Raw genomic sequence first — 16,059 nt, forward strand, 5'->3', positions numbered from 1 at the left:
CAGGTCTTGGGCACTGTCCCTGTTCTCTTTTTGCTCAAGGCTAGTGTTCTACCACTTTGAGCCAAAGCTCCACTTGATTTAGGGATGGTTAGAGATAAGAATCTCATGGACTTTTCTGACTATGCTGGCTTCAAATCATGATCCTCAGAGCTCAGCCACCTGAGTAGCTAGGATTATAAGCATGAGCCACTAGCACTCAGACAACTTTTTATGAATCTTGAATAAATTGTTCAGTGGTGCTCTGAAACAGTGGTGTCTATATTCTTAAATGAGAGAATGCGATGCTATTATAGACAGAACATATCTATTGCTAAGATTTTTGTAAAATGCAAAATAATTTAGTAGAAAATTAAGAAGAAAAGCATCTTTTACTATTGTTATTCTTCACACAACATTGATTGGTGACGTGCCAACACCATGGTACCTGATGCTCTAATACCAAACATCACAGAATAAACCTGGAAGCATCTTCAAAGTACAATTCAAACCACACACACACACACTAACATCTTCTGGTCAGTTTCTACACAGAAGAACACAGGAAAGCAAAGCGGTTCTGCCATTACTACCTGGTCACAGCACAAGAAGATCCTAGTCCAAAAAAAAATGTTTATTTTAAAATAAAGGGAGAAGCTAACAGGAAATGGAGAAGAAAGAGTTGACTCTACTTTCCCTGATGCCCTTTATTCCATGCTGAGGATTATTGAGGTTCCCTGCTCTCCCTGACTGCTCAGATCTTCTGAGAGCAGCAACAAACTGTAGTTCTCCCATTTGTGTTAAGAAGTTACCCTTCATCTTTACAGAACAGTGGACCAGTGGAGTGAAGAGAGCATGGGAAGATGGGAAATTACTCCCCGAGTGCCAAGGAGCAAAACTGCCCACAGTGTATTGTCAAGTGATCCTTGAGGGGTAAGTAAACCAAAGATTCCCTGCAAGACCACAGGAAGTACTATGAAATAACAGCCAGTGCACGTTACTTGGTGACTCAAAGCAGCTGTTCTGGGCAGATCAGTGGAGTACATTTTCCACATTCTGCACTAGGGTGGCTGAAGTCATAGTTGTGATAAAGTCACAAAAGGTAAGTTAGGCTGTCTGGGTTAAAAGCTCCTCTAGTACAAAAATAATTCACCAGAAGGCAAAAGAACATGAAAGAAACACAACATTCTCAAGCTAGAAGTGAACGTAGGTATCATTTACTAGTGATGAACAGATCATTTCAAAGGGCCTTACTAGTTTAAGAGAGCTCTCTCAAAATATGCTGACACTGTTGGGGGCTCTGTCTTTAAACAGAGCTGTTTCCACACCAGGAGCTTATCAACTGAGATTCCAGGTGGCTGAAAACAAAGTGTCAATATCTGGAGGAAAGGAAACACACACACACACACACACACACACAGAAATTAAAATCTCACTGGCTCTACCTTACTTTATATATAAAACAAACTTGGACTGAAGGTTAGGAGCTATGAAACAAGTGGTAGAAGAGATACCTAGCAAACCTGAAGTTCTGAGTTCTAATCTAGAACAGAGAGAGAGAGAGAGAGAGAGAGAGAGAGAAGAAACTAAGGAAAAAAACTAAGAAGAAAAGAAACTAAGATTAAAAGAGGTCAGACAATGTTAGCAATAGCCTCATAGTCATCCACAGGATCAACAAGGAAGTAACACCCAAACCAAGAATGTGTGCTTTAAAAAACAAAAAGTAAAAATAAAAAATAAAACATGTGCTCTCTTTTGTTTTTTGTTTTTCTTGTCAGTCCAGGCACTAGAATTCTGTGGCTGGGCACTATTCTTGAGCTTTTCTTTTCTTTCTTAAGTTTTTGGGGTTTTTTAGTGCTCAAGGCTAGTGCTCTACCACTTGAGGCACAGCTCCACATCTGGCTTTTTAGAGTCTTCTGTACTTTTTTTGCCTGACCTGGATTTGAACCATGATTCTTAGAACTCAAGCCTCCTGAGTAGCCTAGGATTACAGACATGAGCCACCAATGCCTAGTACCTGGTGCTCTTTCTAATCTACTACTTCGCTACCTAACACCATAGATAAGCAAATCTAATCCAGTGAATATAAAATAAGGGAGGGAAAAACATATCTAATCATCAACAACTTATATATCCTAAGGTCTGTGTCAGAATGAAGTGAGTTTACAAGAGCATGTTTAATAAACCCTAGACTTTATGTCAGAACATGGTGTTTGCTGTTCTCATAATATGATCCTTCCTAGTCCTTTTTCTGTTCTCACTTTGTTCACACACTATTCTCTCTCTACAAACCACAAACTTGACATTTTAAAAGGGACATAAAGTCATACAAGGATTGAAATTGGCCAAATCTTCTGTTTTCTGGGGGAGAAGGCAGCTGCAGAGTGAGGGTCTGGACGCAACATGGATTAGAACTTAATGCAAGAACAATTTTACACACACCTTTCTCCTCCCCATAGTTTTGGCACTTCTAGTTTTGTCACCAATAATCAACCACCATGTTCAGGGGAGGAGTTTGGGTGCTGATAGCAGTTCAGGTAATTTAGGTTTATCTATTTTCCATAACTTTTGCATATTTGTTAAAGTACTTGTTTTAGGTATACTTTTAAGCATAGAAAATTAAGACTCCCAGGTACTCTGTCCTCAACTCCAAGGTTACATGTCACACTGGCATTCCATTCTAGGCCTAGGTGTTCTGCGGGCCTCTTTGCCACTGTCACAGTCATGCTGCTCTCTCCCTCTTTCCATGTTGATATGCTGAGAATAGGCGGCTAGAGGTCCAAACACTAGAGACAGAGAGCTTTCCTGCCACTGAAATCCTTTACAATCCAATTGGGAAAATTGGGGAAATGAAGACTTGTAAAATTTTGCGTGTTCACTTATCATTCTGACTACATTGCTAACAGAAACAAATCCTAGATTTTGCGTCAAAGACACAACACTCATAGTGACATATGCAAAATGTCTGGACAGAGTTGATTTTCTGCTGTTTGTTCATTTTGAGATTAATTTCCAGAGTCACTATCTTTTAAGATTGGCTTGAGTATACCTAAGCGCACAACTGTGGGACCAACATGGCTAGAATAAGCAGCACTCTATATGGAAAGTGGTTAGAAAATTCACTGATTCACATTGGAATACCTTCACTTTCTCGATTCCTCATTTGCTTCTGTCTCTATTCCTTCTCACCTTGATTGTTCATAAAGTACCTGCTTTATGCTAGGAAGTTTAAATAGTCTCGGTCTTAATTAGTACCACACAGCATAGCTTGATAGTTTAGCAGATGCTGAATTTAGTTAGACTATCAAAAAAATAACAAAGCCAATTTCATAAATGATAAAGAGGAGCAAGAGCAAAGCAATTTAGTAAGATCCAGATTCACATTTCCACACTTCTCTAAGTAAAACAATAATGCTGAGCCAACTCTCCTATATTTTTAATTGTCTACTTTTTTGTCTCTGTAGAAGAAGTATAATAACATGGTTTTAGGTGGTGACAGGTACAAAAATGGAAAGGGGTAGCATGTGGAAAAGCATTGTGAAATACAATTAAAGCAGTGTATTATCCACAGAAAGTGTGAGGTAGGGCAGGCCAAGTCAAAGCTTTGAACAGAAAATGTCAGGTTTCTGGGGAATCGCACTGGTAGTGCCAATTATTGGGAAATTGAAGATGTGTATTCCTTGCGCTTCCTCATTTTCTCCTCTGTCTACAAGGCTCACACTTTTACTGGAAAGGCAACATACGAAGTACCTCACCCCATCAACAGAAAATGGAGTGTTCAAAGATTTATTTTTAAGCCACACGTGATGTGACATAGCTGGCATCTAAGCACTGGTAAGACAGAGGCAGGAAGATGGATAATTTACAAATAGTTGAGGCCGGGTGCCAGTGGCTCACACATGTAATCCTAGCTACCAAGGAGGCTGAGTTAGGAGAAATTGAGGTTCAAAGCCAGCCCGGGCAGGAAAGTTCATGAGATTCTTATCTCCAATTAACCACCAGAAAACCAGAAGTGGGGCAGTGGCTCAAGTGGTAGGGTGCTCACCTTCAGCTGAAGAGCTCAAGAACAGCACCCAGTTATAGAGTTCAAGCCCCATGGCCGACAGAAAGAATAAAAAAAAAAAAAACCAGATACACTTCACAAGGTGCTGTCTTTAAAACACCAGAAAACAAAGGTAGTTTTATAAAATTAGTCAATTGTTTATTTCTAAAAGGACTCTCTTAATAAGTGTACATGGAATGACAAAAATTCAGTAATTTACTCTAAGTGATTTTAGCTACAACTTATAAAGCACAGCTGAATACCTCTTCTGGTATACAATAGACTGGTGGTAGATAGATAAATAGATGGATAGATGCTAGATTTCACTCATACTTTACCAAATTGCGTACATATTATGTATGTTTATATATACATGTATATATAAATACTTATATATAATAGTAAAGATGATGTACAGAGGGGTTGTAGTTACATAAGTCAGGTAATGAGTATATTTCTTTTTTTAAATATATTTCTTTTTGAACAATGTTACTTCCTCCCTTGTTTTCTCCAGCTTCCCTCCCCTCACCCCCAAGTTGTAAAGTTCATTTGTACCATAGTGTCTACTGAGTATTGCTGTTGCATTTGTTTATCTTTTGTCCTGCAGTTTCTGTGAATCCCCTACCTTACCCCAAAGCAGATAAACTTATATAAAAGACAAAATGTACAGAAATGTGCTTTAGTGGTAGAGTGCTTGCCTAGCATGTATGAGGCCCTGGGTTTGATTCCTTGGTACAACATAAACACAATAAATAAATAAAATTATAAACAAAGAGTCAAATGTATTTTAAAGCACTTAAGATTTACCTATTTTTATCATTGTTATTTTGCTAGAATATTTTTTAAAATTAGGATGTTCCTATTTTAATGTCACCTATTGTCAGATTTGAGAAGTCATAAGACGGTCCACTTGGATGAAGTTCTTGATTTTCCATAATACTCCATCCACACTTTCTGTCGTGAAAACTCTTTATTCTTTATCACTTAATGGACTCATATTAAAGAGAGAAGACAGAAATCTATCTGTTTATCTGTCCATTCATCCATCTATCTATCTGTCCATCTATCTATTTTATTTATTTTTATTATAGAGGTGATATACACAGGGGTTACAATGATATGTCACTGTGATGAGTATATTTCTTTATGAACAGTGTTACCTCTACCCTCATTTTTCCCCAGTTTTTTTTCTTCTCAATCCCCTCCAACCCCCACAAGTTGTATAGTTCATTTCCAATATATAGTCTAGTTAGGAAGACATTTTCTGATTAGAGACTTAGCCACTTTCAGATAGACTTCTTCAGTGGTCTGATAAAGCACTAAGTGGTTCTGGAAATCACAACACTTGAAAAGACACTTTGCAAATTCATTGTAGAGCCCTCAGTAATTTAAACATGATTAGAAATTGAAGTATTTTTATGAACATCTGAAATGATTCTGTATCCTTATGCCCATATATAACCTACAGTTTTGAAAGATTATTTCTTGTCTTCTTGTTACTTTTCAGTTTCTAGTCAAATACTTGACAAGAATTACATTTGCCTCATGAGTATTAAGTTAATTACCAAATATTCTTTTTCTTCTTATTAAATATATCATCTTCAAAAAATAGAAAACTAGGGCTGGAAGGTGGGTTAGTGGTAAAGTGTTTGCTTTGCATTCATGAGGCTCTGGGTTCAAGTCCTCAGCACCACATAAGCAAAAAAGAAAAATAACGGAAGTGGCGCTGTGGCTCAAGTGGTAGAGCGATAGCCTTGAGCTGAAGAGCTGAGAGACAGTGACCAGGCCCAGAGTTCAGGTCCCACAACCGACAAAAAAAAGAAAGAAAAGAAAATTAGTAATCATGTTTCTTTTTAAAAGGTTAAGGCAATTTTTAGACTTAAATTAACAACCAGTTAAACTTTAAAAACTAGCATTTAGATAACATATATAGATATAAAGTAGTTATATAAAATTTCTATTATGTGTTCCACAGTCTAACTTTTTTTGGGGGGTCGGTTGTGGGGCTTGAACTCTGGACTTGGGCCCTGTCCCTGAGTTCTTCAGCTCAAGGCTAATGCTCTACCACGTAAGCCACAGGACCACTTCTGGTTTTCTGGTGGTTAATTGGAGATAAGAGCCTCAATGGACTTTCCTGCTGTGGCTGGTTTTGAACCGTGATCCTCCGATCTCAACCTCCTGAGTAGCTAGGATTACATGTGTGAGCCACTGGCACCCAACTCAGTCTTTTACTTTAAAACTTAAAGGGTATACTTCTTTAATATTAGCCGTATTTCTTATAATCCTACAGAACTATATCTCAGATAATTTATACATTCTTTTCAAAATTAAGGGTGAAACATGTGGCTTGAATAATTTTTTAAAATCTGTATATTTGAAGCAAGTTAATCTTTATGAATAAAAAATATAAAAATAACATCAGTTCTCCTAGACCCTCAATACTAAGTTTACTTAAATAGACTTCCATTTCCCTCATATTTTTGGAATATTATACCAATGAAGCATGTAACTATTGTTTTAGTAGTTAACATTCAGAAAGAGCTTTTTCTAACTCAAACTCGTCTTATTTTGTTGTTGTTATCATTGTTGTTGAATATTAAATAGTCATGAAGCTTTGCTTCTACATAGCTTTTATTAGATGAGCAAGCTCATCACAGATAATTACAAATGTTCAAATTTTCAATCAGTGAGTTTACGTATTCAACAATGTATTTGGTGTATCACTTCATCCTAAAAATTCCTTTTGTATTTTCTTGATGGATGTTAGAAATGATCATTTTCCAGGAACTTGGAAACCGAAAGTGCTCTTATGTCTCAGTAGTTAAAAAAATATGCTTAGTTGTTACTCAGGAGTTGAGTCATGGTGTCAACACTGCCTGCTTCTGTAGGAATGATTTAGCTCTGACTCTAGTGTGTTGAAACCTTTTTAGAAGAACGATGGCTTCCTCTCACCCATTGGTGGAGGATTCACCCAATTCTCTTTAAGAAGGAGAGGGCCAGCATGTTGATATTAAGGGGAGAACTTTCACTTTAATGTTACCATTGTCAGTTTTCAATTAAATCAAGCTGCACGCTGGATGATTATGGTGAGCCCACACTTCTATGGAGGAACATATGTGTCATTTCGGTATTAAATTTCTGCTTATTTATACTCTGCCCATAATTCATACTCTACTTCTGAGAGTAGTAGATGAATTTCTGAAGGCTTTTCTTTACTCAGTAGATAATGGTGACGTGGAAATATTAGCTAGCTTAGAGAAGAAAGAATGCCTCCATGCCATTTCACAGAGTCATGTGCATTCCTGGCAGGCCTAGAATGTGAATTATTCTAATTTCTAGCTTATCGAAAGTCAGTATTGTATATGGAAAAGGGTGTGAAGTGATGATGCATTCAGTGTGGGATCCATAATGATGCGCATACATAAATAATATTTAAATAACTGGGGCACAGTTTAGTTTAAAACATTATTTATCCCTCGCTTTGAGGAAAATTTGTCCTAATGTTCCACTTAAGAAGATTTGGGGAAATAGAGTCACTCTGTTCAAGAGGAGAAGGAGGTCCATGGAAACAGTGTTCTCCCATACCCTCCTATTGTAGAAAACCCCTAAATATACTTAGAGAATAGATTTTCTATCTAGTCTCAGAGAGACCCATGAGGCCTTGCAGGACTGATACAGCATCATTCTAACATATATTAGCTTTAGCCTAAACTTTTAGTTACACCTTTCGTTTATTCCTCCTAACTTGATATCATTTGAGCATTTCCAGTCTAAGAAGCCCATCACCTGCAGCTAGCATTGCTGGGGTGTGGTGGGGGGCGGGGAGGGAGGCTGGAAGGAGTGAATGCTTGCTCCCTGTGCATCTGCCAAAGAAGAAATAACGAAAGTTCCACATAGTCCCAAGCCAGCTCTTTCCTTCCTTCCCTCCTTTGACTTTCCTTCCCCCGCCCCCTCTTCTTTTCTCTCATTCCTACTTCTCTGTCCTCCTTCTCTCTCTCCCCTTCCCCGATCTAATTCTGTCTGCTTGAAGGTAGCTCTGGCGGGAAAGCTATTCTAAATACACGGCCTGCTTCCAATGACAGGTCGGTGGAATAATTTTCCTCCAGTTTAGAAAATGAGCTTAATGTGCTAATAATCCTTCAGAAAGGAGCTGTTATGGGACCACCCTGGGAACGTGCAAAGTTAGCCACCGTCGAGAAAGCATTCCATCATCTCTGACAGGAAGTTCAGGAAATTCATGTCATGACATATTAACTCATTACACCGAAGATTGTATGAGATTCTTAACGGTGGTAATGACTCCCATCACTAGCTAACGACATTTTAATACGTGCTGGATGCAGTAAGGGTATTAGGAAACTCTTAATAGAACTATGTGTTTTGGCATGCATGATTTTAAGATCAAAAATCCTTTGGCACCAGCTTAGCTGCCTTTTCTCTAACGTTTATTACATTTTGTTCTAGTTCAAGCCAGGCATATTTGCTTCCATATTCTAAACTCTCCCCTTCCCTCTCCCTTGTTTTATTTATATTCAGCTTGGCTTCATCTCCACTTCTGTGGAACCAAATATATTCTGACTTAAATTGTTCTTTCTCTGCAAAATGCTTTATACTCTTGGCTGACCTCAATTCCTTTCCCTCCTGAATACTAACATAGTAAGTTTTATAAAACCTCACTCTTGTTTTTATTCTTTTGGAGAAGTGGATGTTGGGATTTAAACCTGGGGTTATGATTGCTAAGCAGGTGTTCTACTCTTTGAGCTAGGCTCCATCCTTTTCTCTCTCTTTAACTTCAAGGTGGAAAAAATAAATTTAAGGTGGGGTCTTGTTCTTTTTTTTCTTAGACAGGACTGAATTGAGAATCTATTTATACTTTGTACTATTGTTAGTTTAAAGATCATGTATGTATCACGCTTCTCTCTTGAGAGTAAGTCTTATGAATGCTTCACCCAAGCTGGCCTCAAACTCTGAGCCTCCCATTTCTGGTTTCCTAAGTATATACCCACTTATAATTTTCTATTTGATGGATGTATAATTTTTATATATACATAGTTTAGCTCATTTTTCTAAGCATTCTCTTTTTATTAAAAATGTTATATATTATATGTAGCATATATATGTACATGAAGCACAAAACACTATGTGAGAAATAGGATGCTATCTAAGAATTATTTTAACTGAGTTAAATTCAGATATATATTAATAATGCAACATTTTTAAATAAAAGCATTTTTTATAATAAATAATACAAGAAACAGACATATAAGATCTATTTTTCACTGATTTGCCATCCTTACTATATAAGAACTTCATAAACTTTGTCAGTGTCAACTATCAAACTCTACAAATCATTTTGAATATTTTTCATCAACAGTCATTGATTTTCCCCCCAAAAAAGTAATGAATAATCAATAAACAATGTGCTTTTCCTAAAAATAATTTTGTCAAAAAAGTTGGTCTATTTTTGGCAAGGGATATATGATTTAGAAATAACAGGTGGCCAGCCACCTGTGCCTCATATCTGTAACCTTAGCTAGTTAAGAGGCTAAGAGCCAGAGGATCATGGTTCAAGGCCAACCAGGGCAAATAAGTCTGTGGAGACTCAATTTCCAAAATAGCAAAATAAAGAACCAGAGACATGATTTAAGTGGGTGAGTGTCAGCAAAGTAAACAAGTTGAAAGGCAAGACCCTGCGTTTAAATCACAGTACTGAAAAATACAGAAAAGAAAAGCAAAAGAGATAGGAATAAGAAAGGATGAACATAAGAAAAGAAAGAGCAGACTGAGAAGTGAACATGTTTTTAAGGAGAACTAGAAAGTGTATGATAAGAACATATTGTGGAAAATAGGAATACAAGGTAGAAAAATATGTATTATCTTAGTAGTACAGATTTGATCTAACAATATCTCAGGTAGGACTCTTTCCATCTCTCATAGCATTTTAGCTTTATGAGATACCATTTATCATATTTTAAAATTACTTCATTATTTTCTCTCTCCTACAAATTTGTGCTTTGGGAAATACTCTATTCTTAATGCCAAGCACAGAGCTTTGAAATTGTACATACACAAATTAACACTGTGTAAGCTGTAATAAATAAATGACTGTTTGAATACCTAAAGGAAGAAAAATAGGAACAAAATTCATAAAAGGAGCTAGGCACTGGTGGCTCACTCCTATAATCCTAGCTACTCAGGAGGCTGAGATGTGAGAATCACGGTTCAAAGCCAGCCCAGGCAGGAAAGTCCATGAGACTCTTATTTCCAATAAACCACTAGAAAACCGGAAGTGGCACTGTGGCTCAAGTGGTAGAGGGCTCACCTTGAGCTGAAGAGCACAAGGACAACGCCCAGGCCCAGAGTTCAAGCCCCACGATGGACAAAAAAAAAAGAAAGAAAGAAAGAAAAAAATTATAAAAGGAATATTTCTACAAAAACCTGATTCCTCCCAAGCTACCACCAGCTATGTCAAGTTCTTTATCTCCAAGAATCAAAGAAGAAAAATACACATACATCAAAAGTTGACAGTCATTTCTAAACTTGGAACTTTGTCCCCCAACCTCACTTCTATTTTAGGATTACAAAAAAAATGTTCAGGCATGGAAGATAATAATAGAGCTTGTACAAAATAGAACCACTTTAAAAAAATAATGGTAGCACTTTCAAATATAATGCGATATCCTTTATCTTTTAAGAATAATTGTTATTTCTAATGTTCCTACATAGAGCTATTTGACTTAAGTACAGAAAATATGGCCAAAATGTGTTCAGGGTATTTTTTATACATTTATATAACAAACACTGTTTAAAGAAGTTATCTGACAAATTTACTTCCTGAACATTTTCATTGTGAAGATTTTGAGAAATGTTCCTCACATACCCAATCTCATTCACAGTGAACACAACAGCAATACAACTTCACAAAACAAATTGTTCCTGAGAAATAGGTAACAACAACAACAACAACAACAAGTAATTGCCGCCACTGATGGCATGTGCTCATGAAGAAACAAATGATGTAACATTATGTCAAACTTTAGTTGCTTGGCCCCCTAGGTTGTACTGTTCTCTGAAAGGACAAGTTATTTTGCCAATTGACTTGAGGTAGCATATTTATAGTGTATCCTATTTTCAGGTTCCAAGCCTAGTTGTGATGAAAATAATTGCTTGTTGAATGGCAACCTTAAAACAAAACTTATGAAATCACAAGCATAAATCCTCTAGCAGATGATTTTGCATACATTCTATGTTCTGTGTTCTCAGCCAGGAAACCCGAGGAAGGCCAAATGTCAGCTGTCTGTTTCTCAAGTCACAATCCACCGAGACTCATCACCTTGAGGGATTTTCTACAATCCAAAATTGTGTTCATGGCCTTGCACTCTCAGAAACCTGATATATCAGCAAAGCTGGAGCAAATCCAAATCTCTGAAGTGGATTTACAATCCAAAGAACACAAACTACTGATTTATCTGAGGGTGTGAATATATTAATTTACAACCAGCAGTAAAATCTCAGGGGGACTAAAACGCTCTGGTTTGCAAGCTGGCACGTTTTCTTTAATTGAGGAGCCAAATCATAATCAGGAGGCTAGTGATTTAAAAAGTGGAGGAGCCCCCTCCCTACCAAAAAAATACACAAACCACACAATGCAAGACTAGAATTGAGATTCTAGTAGTTTCTACTTTTATGGGAACAAAAGGTTGGTGACATACCAGATTCATCAAGCATTTAATGGTTTATCTTCCCAGGATGCACATTGGCTTCTGTGGCTTCTGATTGATACACTAATATCTAATGGTAAGACCATGGTTTACCTCAAGGCAATAACTGTTTCTTCTGGCTCTTCTATTTAAAGGCATCACCAGATTTATTCTTTCTTCTTTTCTTTACTCCTTCTGTATTCTTACCAGCACCTCTAGTCTAGGGCTCATCTTATAGTGAGGTTTCAACTGGTTTATGGATCCTATTGTACAATTCCAGAGTTCCCATACCTGTATATCTACTACATTATGGTTTTGTAATGTCTTTTCAAATTTATTAATACTGAAACTCTCAATGAGTCTTAGTGCCTTCAAAGTTAAGTATAAATTGCTTAGCTGCTATTCAAATTCTTTCCTATTGAGGCTCAGTTTATCATTGCTATTCTACAACATAAACACTCCACCAGACAGATCTACCTCCTAATAGTCCAAATTTATCCCTAAATCCATGTCTCTGCTCCCAGGGTCAATTGAACATCTACTACTTCTTTGCATATACCTGTAAAGGTCCAAACATGAATTTGACCCTTTCAATCTTGAGATTCATTTGTTATTTAGTATATCTGAAAGAGAATGTAAACACATTTGTCATTTTTGTGTCTCGTATCTTCATTGTCTTAAAGTCAAGGGTGATCATACACGAAACCCTGCATACTTGGAGATAGGTCTATTGAATTCTTTCAGCCTAAGATTGAGCTTGAAAAGAATTGCCTTTTATAGGCAGGAAGAGCTGGCTCTTGATAAACCCGTGGTCTATTAGTAGTTCACATCTTGAAAGTTGCAATGACTTCACCAAGTTAATGCTCTCCTCCATATTCTCATTTGTTCTCTTCACTGTTACAGTTATATTACAGCTGAAAGTACTTTTAATAATACAGCTGAAAACATCTTGAATATTATAACTGAAAACATCTTTCCATTTTTGTTAGTTTCACCATCAGTCTTAAAGTATAGTGCTACCTTTAAAAATAGATTTGACTTCTGAAATACAGAGGTTTTAACCAGTACATTTAATGGGAAGAATAATACTGAATAGCATAATAAAGAATAGGTCCCTTCAATATGATGGTGGTTTAACCATCTTCCAAGATGAAAAAGTAGGTATGTAAATTTTATTTGAGTTGTAAATGGATCAAGAAGGTAATGTTTTAAACTATTGTAGCTGCTACTTAGCTTCTCAGCCCTCTTGTGTGTAATCATGCATTAGTCTCAAGTCTGATGAAACAGTGTCTAAAAAAACAGACAAAATACCATCCAAGAATCTGATACAATGAGCTTCTGTACAATAGTACAGATTCGTTCATTGTATATCAAAGTACTATTTACAACAGGGTCATCTATAATTAGGAAAGATGTGAAAAATACACACAATGCTCTTACTTCATGGAATTTGGAAAATTACACACACACACACACAAAGTGTCAAGGAACAATCTGGCTCAGCCTTATAAGCAGGAATAAGAAACGTAAGTCAAAGTGGAACGAAGGTGATAATACTTCCAAGGAAGGAGGAAATTGCTGGATTAAACAGCAATAGTTACGCCTGATCAATCAATCTAAAGATAAGATACAAACAAAATTAAAATGCTTTAACTAGTTTTGAAAAAAGAAATACAGAAAAATAGTAAATTCCTCAGCAAGGAAGATTTCTCTATTAGTAGGAAGACAATAAAAGTTTCCTGACTTATTTTCTTAATTCTATTGTAAAATTAGACATTATAATCATGATTGAACTGAATAAAAATCGCAATGCATATCTGTTGCTGAGTACTTGAAGACTAATGTATGATTTCAAAGAGTTTTGTTAAATAAATTTAACATTAAAAATGATACAAAGCTTTCTAGAATTTTGTTTCCATTTTATATTTCCAGGAAATGTGTTTTCTGTTAAGGAATACTAATTAATACCTTTCATCCCATCTTGGAGTAAAATCCTAGAATGTTAAGATTCAATCCTAAGGTAGAATGTTGAATGAAAGCCGAAAGAACATGGAAGCCATTTTATACAGCCTGTGCCTTCTGTGCTAAAATACACTCAAGTCAGTCTAAAGATAGGAAGACTGTCTCTTTTTATTTGTAAATATGTACAAAAAAGGAGTATCCATTGCCTTGTATGAACAGATAAACATACTACTTCTATATTACATTGCTTTATGTAAGGTAATTCTTATAGCACACAAGATTTGACTATGAGGTAATGAGCTATAGGCTATTCTACTATCTTATGATCTCCTGATTGGTTCAACCTTGTATCTAGAAATAAGGGTTTTGTTTTAAAACCTAGTTTTCTATGTTTGATTTTTTTATTATTTTCTATTGGACTACATAGTAAGGATTTTACCTTTAAATAGTTAAGCCTGTTGTGCAGTAAGGCTGGCAGATAAAGGAATGAATATTGCTAAATCCTCAAAATTTCACTTTCCTCATCAGAGCTTTCCATAGTATTTAGAGTTTTGTCACATTCAGTTAGTATATAAATTCCTTACTTTTCCCAAGAGCAATTTTTTTCTCAGAAAATATGCTCTTGTCTATCTCAGTACCACAAAAGATTTTGCATTTTCATTCAACTTTCCACATACCAATAAGGTAACCTAGATTTTAAAGTGAGTTATATCAAAAATTGAAGAATGTAGAAAACTCAATTTTAAGAAAGAAAGCTTAAAGTGCTCTTCCTAATTGTGTGATTCTACGTTTCAACGCTTTATATTTTCATTGCCTTGGAGATATGTTCATGCATGGCTGATTCATTTCAAATCAGGAATTCATTGAAATGTTATCAGCAATTAAAATGACCATTTAAATCCTATCCTCTCGATAATTTTTACTTCAACTGGTTTTCCAAAATTTTGAAGTCTGTTATCATTTTCATTTCACCCATATTTCAATTTATTTTAAGAAAACACAGATGTACTTGACTGCACACATATGAAATTTGTTAATTCATGTTCCTATCTTTTAACAATCACTTTTTCACCAACTGAGCAAAAGCAATAGCAATCCCTTGAGGAAGCCACATTCCATAAATATTCATATTGGTAATTCAATTTGAATCAAATTATAAAATTGTGTAAAATAAAATCTTAACTGCTCTCCCTTTAAAAACCATGGTCATCTATAGAGCTAAATATTTCATTTAAATGCTGTCAAAATGTTAAAATGTTGGCTCATGTTACATAATCATTGAAATATAATCAGTTACCTTTAAAATTCATCTCTCAAACCATGACTTGGCAAATGCAGTGTTTAAGTTTTTTAATGTTTCTCAAGAGAAAAGAGATATTTTAATAGTGTGCCTGCATTTATCTTCTTTCAATGGTGCCTTTATTTTAGCCTGAACATTAAGACAGATAAAACAATTTTGTTTTTCATGAAGCTATGGAGTGAGTTACAAGAATTTTCCTTCACAGTGTACAGAATCTTCCATAAAGAAAACATGTGATGTTTTCTTGGAGTGCAGATTAAATGCCAGTTCAACTCTACTTGAAACAGGAGAGTAGTCATAAACTTACCTTGTCCTTGAGTTACTCCATAAAATTCAGCTGCTATCCTTGCCGCTTCCTTGCGGTTGCCTTTCACAATGTAGAAATGACTGAGGATAGCCAGGCTGATTTTCACAAAAAGCTTAAAACAGAAAAGTGAGAGTATTGTGAAGTAGACATTGGATAACTGTTGAGCAAATGGTCGGCTTTCTTCTAACACCGACATTGCTGCAGAAGAATCTGCGCCGGTCTTTAGTTAGATCCAAGCCTCAACTGTGTCTGGCTCAGGTCCGAGATGCTCTTGAACAGCTGGTCCTGAGGAAAGAAAATATCAGCTGGTAGTGATGCCTACGGCTCAAAATATTTATACTGTCCATAAAAGCTCTTCACAATCTCCTATTGGTCTGACAATATATCATGAAAGCAACTGCATCACGTTTCATAAGACTCCTGACTTTCCATTCGCAATATAAAACGATACCACACCTCTTTTCTCTGAATATCAAGATCCAGACTCTGAAATATAAATATCACTAGTATTTTCTTTTTAGTATCTAATTACCAAAAACATTTTCAATACTTTGTATATGAAATGCCCATGAGTGAATGCAAATAATATTCAAAATATTGAGAAAAATTAAGCCTTTTAAAATACTCAGAGAAAGTGAAATCATTATATATAGTCACTGACTTGAATTGTCATGATGTTATTTGTCAAATTAGACAATGATGTTGTTTTATTGTTTTTAGATGAAAACTTTTTTCTTATAAGTGATTATAATTGGAATGTCATTGATTAATA

General features: G+C 35.9%; 1 protein-coding gene across 2 annotated transcripts in view; it reads right to left on the reverse strand.

Moving 5' to 3' along the window:
• Asb5 (ankyrin repeat and SOCS box containing 5) overlaps positions 1-15,597 on the reverse strand; it is a 50,970-nt gene extending 35,373 nt beyond the window's left edge. For both annotated transcript variants that reach the window (XM_013025082.1, XM_013025089.1), the window contains exon 1: positions 15,288-15,597. In XM_013025082.1, the coding sequence (XP_012880536.1) occupies positions 15,288-15,483 (196 nt within the window). In that variant the 5' untranslated portion in view covers positions 15,484-15,597. The remainder of the gene's footprint in view (positions 1-15,287) is intronic.
• Positions 15,598-16,059: the final 462 nt, after the last annotated feature.

This window comes from Dipodomys ordii, unplaced genomic scaffold (assembly GCF_000151885.1).
Source record: "Dipodomys ordii isolate 6190 unplaced genomic scaffold, Dord_2.0 Scaffold4, whole genome shotgun sequence".
NCBI lineage: Eukaryota > Metazoa > Chordata > Mammalia > Rodentia > Heteromyidae > Dipodomys > Dipodomys ordii.